We start from the raw sequence: 6,922 nt of genomic DNA on the forward strand, positions 1-6,922 counted from the left end.
TTTATTTCAGTTGACTGATTTCCTTATATGAACTGTAACTCAGTAAAATCTTTTAAATTGTTAAATGTTGTGTTTATATTTTTGTTCAGTATAATTTTGTGATGAGCCATACTTGGCTGCCCAATGAGTTCTGTTGACTGTAGGCTTACATTTTACTGTTGCTTAAGTTGTTGATTTGAGATCTATACATACCGGTTTTATAAAACAATCAAATATATACCCCAATTTGAATGTGCATGTTAAATGGATTACGTGTTTAAGGTAAAGAGCATGGTTATTTTCTGGGGAAAATCATTATTTATAAAGCGTTATGGTTTATAGTGCCATCTAGCGTCCGAATGACCTCTTACCAGCTCTAAGTAAGAAGAAGAAAAACGACAACTACCATGATGCCTTAATCAACATAGTACGTGGTGGGCGTTTAAGAAAGTTCCCCGGATGCAGTTGTGATTGACTGTACCCTGCTAAAAAGTTTCGCTCTAGTCGAGAGGTGGTAAGATAAACGACTTTTTTGAATATAGATAATTCTTGCAAGCCATTGTTATAGGTGTATGTATACTAACACTGTGCTAATTGTGGCTGATAGTTACTTAAATTTTGTTTAGGAAGTAGAAACTTTGAGGAATTTCACATGCTAGTTCCTTAGCTTTCATCTAGCTGGCTGGCTAGTAACTTATGGGTACGCCCAAAAGTTGACTACCTAGGAAAGCAATTTTATTGTTGTCTAATTTACTCAGGCGTTACACTTTATCATAGGTAAATCCTTGTACTTAACTGGTACCTTTCTAATTAAGAAGACTTGAGCAAAAGTTTGATAAATAATCAAAACAAACTTCAGTCAGTGCGCTGCTGCTGATTTCTGTTTCGCCGGCAGGCTCCAGCCTGTGGACTTTGATTTTGAGACAAAGGTTAGAGGAAACTTAAACTGTTCAGCAGTAACAATCAATCAGACATTTACTCCGCTTCTCCTTCTATTCTCTCTCCCTCTTTCCTGCTCTCCTCACTTTCTCTCTCCCCAACCTCTCCCTTCCTCTCTGCCGCTTCTCTCCCCATCCCCTCTCTGCCCAGCGTCTGCAGCCCGTGTGGTAGGTCGGTGTTAGGAAGGCAGCAGGACAGGAGACAGAATGCAGAACGTAAAGTGTGTAGTGGTGGGGGACGGTGCCGTGGGTAAAACATGCCTCCTCATCTCTTACACCACCAACGCTTTCCCTGAGGAGTACATCCCCACCGTGTTCGACAACTACAGTGCCCAGGTGTGTCTCTGTGTCTCTGTCTGTCTGTGTCTCTGTCTGTCTGTGTCTCTGTCTGTCTGTGTCTCTGTCTGTCTGTGTCTCTGTCTGTCTGTGTCTCTGTCTGTCTGTGTCTCTGTCTGTCTGTGTATTACATGTATGTTTTACACAATGTTTACACACTTGTGTGTTTGTCGCAGATGACGGTTGACGGCCGCATCATCAGCCTCAACCTGTGGGACACAGCCGGACAAGAGGAGTATGACCGCCTCCGTACTCTCTCCTACCCCCAATCCAACGTCTTCGTCATCTGTTTCTCCATCGGGAGTCCTTCATCCCACGCCAACGTCCGCCACAAGTGGCACCCGGAGGTGTCTCACCACTGCCCCAGCGTGCCCATCCTCCTAGTGGGGACCAAGAGTGACCTGAGGAATGATGGGGAGACGGTGAAGAAGCTGAAGGAGCAGGGTTTAGCTCCCATCACAAAGCAACAGGGGAACAGCATGGCTAAGCAGATAGGAGCGGTGAAGTACATGGAGTGTTCCGCTCTGACGCAGGAAGGGGTCAGGGAAGTGTTCACCGAGGCAGTACGGGCCGTGTTGTATCCCGTTACCAAAAAGAATGCCAAGAAGTGTGTACTGTTGTAATGGAGGGACACAGATGGGGAGGAGGAGGGAGAGACAATGACGGCGCAAGGTTGAGTTTGTTGGAGGAGATGGACTCAGCCCCCAGGCCTCTCGGCCCCCTCTGCCTCTCGGCCCCCAGGCCCCTTTGCCTTTAAAGACTCTTGATTCAGCTCACTTCTCTCCTTCCTCCATCCCCTCAAAATCCAATCTGGAACTCAGTCAGTTCCACTGCTTTTTTCCTTAATTCCCCTCTAATCAGGGACTGATTTAGACCTGGGACATCTGGTGTGTGCAATTAATTACAAGGTAGAACAGAAAACCAGTTGTTCGGACCTTTGTAGGGTCAGAGCTGAGTACCCTGGCTCTATTCCATGTCCTCAGAGTTTAATCCACGTCTAATTCTATCATCACCAAGGTGACTATACCAACAGGGTGCAGATAGCCTCACTCCTCCCAGTCCGCTCCAACCTGTTAGTGTTGTCACTTGACTCACTCCTCCCAGTCCGCTCCAACCTGTGTTAGTGTTATCACTTGACTCACTCCTCCCAGTCCGCTCCAACCTGTTAGTGTTGTCACTTGACTCACTCCTCCCAGTCCGCTCCAACCTGTGTTAGTGTTATCACTTGACTCACTCCTCCCAGTCCGCTCCAACCTGTGTTAGTGTTATCACTTGACTCACTCCTCCCAGTCCGCTCCAACCTGTGTTAGTGTTATCACTTGACTCACTCCTCCCAGTCCGCTCCAACCTGTGTTAGTGTTATCACTTGACTCACTCCTCCCAGTCCGCTCCAACCTGTGTTAGTGTTATCACTTGACTCACTCCTCCCAGTCCGCTCCAACCTGTGTTAGTTATCACTTGACTCACTCCTCCCAGTCCGCTCCAACCTGTGTTAGTGTTATCACTTGATTTTTTTGTTGTTGTTGCAATGTTTGAAAGATGCTTCTGCATAAATAATCGGTCTATTTCGTTTCGTATGATCCCTTGCCTTAAGCTGTTTCTTAATATGCCATGATGACCGATCATCAACATACAGTGACCTTAGTAAGAGGTTAATCATTACCTCAATCAGTCCAGTCGGCTATTCAGGCTAACCGTCAAGGACTGTTGAAAACACACCTGGAAATAGCCTATACGTTTTGGGCATCTTGTTCTGTGCAGCTCTCTGCTTTAGCTAGGTGTCCAGTTTACCTTCTTAATGTCCCTTCAAATGGATATTAGCCTAATCCAAGTATGATGCAAGGGCCAAAGCAATGGGGTTGTGTGCTGACATTTTAAAAGCAATGGGGTTGTGTGCTGACATTTTAAAAGCAATGGGGTTGTGTGAAGACATTTTAAAAGCAATGGGGTTGTGTGCTGACATTTTAAAAGCAATGGGGTGTGTGAAGACATTTTAAAGCAATGAATGGATTGGTTGGATGAATGTTGTGAGTTTGTATGATTTAATGCTGACAGGAATGGTGGAATGACGGACATATCAGATTGTTGGTTGTAGTTATTTATGCCAATTACATTTTAATGTGCCTTATTGTAAGATATCTGACGTTTATTGTATCTACCTTATTGATTATTTGCTTTAGATGCCAAAACGGTTGTGTGTGTGAGAGAGATACTAGAGTTGATTAAACTCCGTTACATCCTCTCAGAAGAACCAAAGCTTTAAATGAAACCAAAGCTTCTTTATCAAAGTTCCATGAAACCACTTTTTGACATTACACAATGTTTCTCCCCTCTGTCTACTCTAAGACGGATGTAGCCCTATAACTGACATCAGAGAAGTGGTGTGGGTGTTGTGGTGTGAACTTGTGTTCACAGCCCTTAGCGTTTGCCTCTAGAATGCTACAACCTATATAATGCTGGTAAATGGAGGCTGGGGTTTGATTACTGGCTGTGATAACTGACAATAACTACAACAGGAAATAGGGCAGAGATTGCGGATTTTATTTTTGGCATTATTTGATTAAATAAATGAAATGTGGGCAGTATAGTCTGGACATTGATAGGGCATCATGCTGAAAATGTACAGGGTCAGACCTATTTACGTGTGCATCACAAATGGCACCATACTGCCTTTTTAGTGCATCAAGTAATAGGGTACCATTTGTGACTCACTTAGAGTATGAAAGAATAACCAAGAGAACAAAAAAATGAATTCCTATTTTATATCTTTAAAAAAAATCTATATATTCAGGTGTTCAGCTGGTAGTTTGAATATAAACTTAACAGTAACCAATCATGGGAGTTCTCTCCACAGTAGGGAGAGAGATGCAAATTATTGTTTGTGAGAAAAAAATCTCTGTATGGAAGAAACATGTCACTCCACCTCAAGTTCTAGAGGGAGTTGACTTTTTATTCTGTCATGGAGGTCCTTCAGGGCTTTGTGGAAACAGGTGTTGGTTGGACATATCGCTGAGACTGTGTTTAGAGTGTTTAAGAGAATGAAAGCATGTCTGTCAGTGTAAATGCTATGGGTCTTGTTGTGCTACCGTGTCCTGATATTTACTCTGTCTAAACAGAACACACACCTGTGGCTTTTTCGTCTGTGGTCTTACAGCTAGCTGTGTGTGTGTGTGTAGGCCCGTGTTTTCAGAACTCCTGTGGCCCCCAAGGCGTTTGGGTTTTTCCCCTAGCACTACGCAGCTGATTCAAATAATCAAAGCTTGATGATGAGTTGATGATTTTTGAATCAGCTGTGCAGTAGTAGGGCAAAAACCCAAATGTGCACCTCTTGGGGTCCCTGGGACTGAGTTTGGGAAACAATGGTGTAGGCTGGTGTGTATGTGTGGGGTACTCTATAATACACTGGGAACTTGATTTGTTTGTAGAATTTTTGTAATTTCATATATTCTGAACAAAAATAGAAATGCATTATGCAACCATTTCTTTGGATTACACTGAGGTACAATTCATATAAGGAAATCAGTCTATTGAAATAAATTCATTAGGTCCTAATCTATGGATTTCACATGTCTGGGAATACAGATATGCATCTGTTGGTCAAAGATACCATACATTTAAAAAAAATGTTTTGTCACGGTATCTCTATGCATTCAAATTCAATAAAAGGAAATTGTGTTCGTTGTCTATAGCTTATGCCTGCCCATACCATAACCCCACCGCCACCATGGGGCACTCTGTTCACCACGTTGACATCAGCAAACCGTTGGCCCACACGACGCCATACACATGGTCTGCGGTTGTGAGGCTGGTTGGACGTACTGCTAAATTCTCTAAAATGACGGAAGCGGCTTATGGTAGAGAAATGTAACATTTAATTCTATGGCAACAACTCTGGTGGACATTCCTGCAGTCACCATGGCAATTGAAACTTCCTTTAAAACATGAGACATCTGTGGAGTTGTGTTGTGTGACAAAACTGCACATTTTAGAGTAGCCTTTTATTGTCCCCAGCACAAGGTGCACCTTTGTAATGATCATGCTGTTTAATCAGCTCCATGATAGGCCACACCTGTCAGGTGGATATGAGAAATGCTCACTAACAGGGATGTAAACACATTTGTGCACAACATTTGAGAGAAATATGCTTTTTGGGATCTTTTATTTCAGCTCATGAAACATGGGACCAACACTTTACATAGTGTGTTTATATTTTTGATCATTGTATATCAAAAGTCTATTTGTATAAATTAACAATGAAATGATTTTAAACTATGCTAAATAAAATTGTTATAGTTAAATAGGGATATTGTGCTATTTCCTGTGAGGTGTTCTCTGCTTCTGCAGATTGTGAGCTTGTGGGTTCAAAGTGGGTGAACCTGTAGGTGTGGCTGAAGCCTGCAGGATACATTGTAATGTGACTTATTATTGACTAACCAAATGGAACAGAGCTTCGATCATGTAAAGCTGTGGAAATCAAATGACGAACGTGAAATGGAAACTTTTCATGACACAGTAGGGTCTAGAACACAGCTCTAAGCATCAGGTTATGTCACAGTAGGGCCAAGAACACAGCTGTAAGTATCAGGTCATGATACAGTAGGGTCTAGAACACAGCTCTAAGCATCAGGTCATGATACAGTAGGGTCTAGAACACAGCTCTAAGCATCAGGTCATGATACAGTAGGGTCTAGAACACAGCTCTAAGCATCAGGTCATGATACAGTAGGGTTTAGAACACAGCTCTAAGCATCAGGTCATGACACAGTAGGGTCTAGAACACAGCTCTAAGCATCAGGTCATGATACAGTAGGGTCTAGAACACAGCTCTAAGCATCAGGTCATGATACAGTAGGGTCTAGAACACAGCTCTAAGCATCAGGTCATGACACAGTAGGGTCTAGAACACAGCTCTAAGCATCAGGTCATGATACAGTAGGGTCTAGAACACAGCTCTAAGCATCAGGTCATGACACAGTAGGACCTAGAACACAGCTCTAAGCATCAGGTCCCAAGTGGCTACATGTACTGTATGTATTCAGTTCCTTTTAAAAGTTACATTTAGGCTACTGTGGCATATTTATTAGCACAGTCTTTGATGGAAATAAGAAATTGCATCACTAAAATACATGTACATTTGTATTTTGTAGTTTGTGTTGAGTACATAACCATTCTTCAACACAAGATGGCGACAAAGCCCCTCGGTTTTATTCCACATTCCCAGATTGACGCTCTTCTCTGGTTTACACACTGGTGTTACAAAACCTTATACATTCATGCCCCAAATGGCATCCTATTCCCTTAATAGTGCACTACCTTTTAACCAGTGCCCACATAGGGCTCGGTTCAAAAGTAGTGCACTAAACAGGGAATAGTGCCGTTTGGGACAAAGACTCAGACTTAATGTTCCACCCTCCTCTCCTCTTCTCTCTGAGTCATCCTTCAACTCAGCAGACACCTACAAGTTCCATCCATTCTTCCTGCTCTAGAATGTCAAAGCGTTGCTAACTCTGAAAAATGTCTGTGACCTTCGTGGGAGTTGTCTCTAAACACATGATAGATGTGTTGAACTTCACCAACAAACTCACAACAGTATGCATATTCTCTGTCCTGAAATGTTTTATTCCGTTCATGTTTGTGTTCTATTCAAGAGGGTTTTGGCACAGAATATT

The 6,922-nt window shown here is 42.7% G+C and overlaps 1 protein-coding gene across 3 annotated transcripts; it reads left to right on the plus strand.

The window, feature by feature from the left end:
• Window positions 1–402: 402 nt before the first annotated feature.
• Window positions 403–5,551, plus strand: LOC106604257 (rho-related GTP-binding protein RhoG). 3 transcript variants are annotated; one of them, XM_014198736.3, is made up of 3 exons: window positions 403–493; window positions 1,069–1,253; window positions 1,430–5,551. In XM_014198736.3, the coding sequence occupies exons 2-3, from the start codon at window positions 1,125–1,127 to the stop codon at window positions 1,874–1,876; spliced, it is 576 nt and encodes a 191-aa protein (XP_014054211.1). In that variant the 5' UTR covers window positions 403–493; window positions 1,069–1,124; the 3' UTR covers window positions 1,877–5,551. The 3 variants fall into 3 exon arrangements, with proteins under 3 accessions (XP_014054211.1, XP_014054213.1, XP_014054212.1); XM_014198738.3 differs by having other exon boundaries at window positions 437–493; window positions 1,078–1,253; XM_014198737.3 differs by having other exon boundaries at window positions 468–490.
• Window positions 5,552–6,922: the final 1,371 nt, after the last annotated feature.

Source organism: Salmo salar, chromosome 05 (genome assembly GCF_965601325.2).
Source record: "Salmo salar chromosome 05, fSalSal1, whole genome shotgun sequence".
Classification (NCBI taxonomy): domain Eukaryota; kingdom Metazoa; phylum Chordata; class Actinopteri; order Salmoniformes; family Salmonidae; genus Salmo; species Salmo salar.

What these genes read in the sequence shown, in the direction of transcription:
- LOC106604257 (XM_014198736.3), top strand. Translation starts at nt 1,125, where the DNA reads ATGCAGAACGTAAAGTGTGTAGTGGTGGGGGACGGTGCCGTGGGTAAA. An exon ending in TCGACAACTACAGTGCCCAG is followed by an intron (nt 1,254 to 1,429) that starts GTGTGTCTCTGT and finishes TGTTTGTCGCAG; the next exon opens with ATGACGGTTGACGGCCGCAT.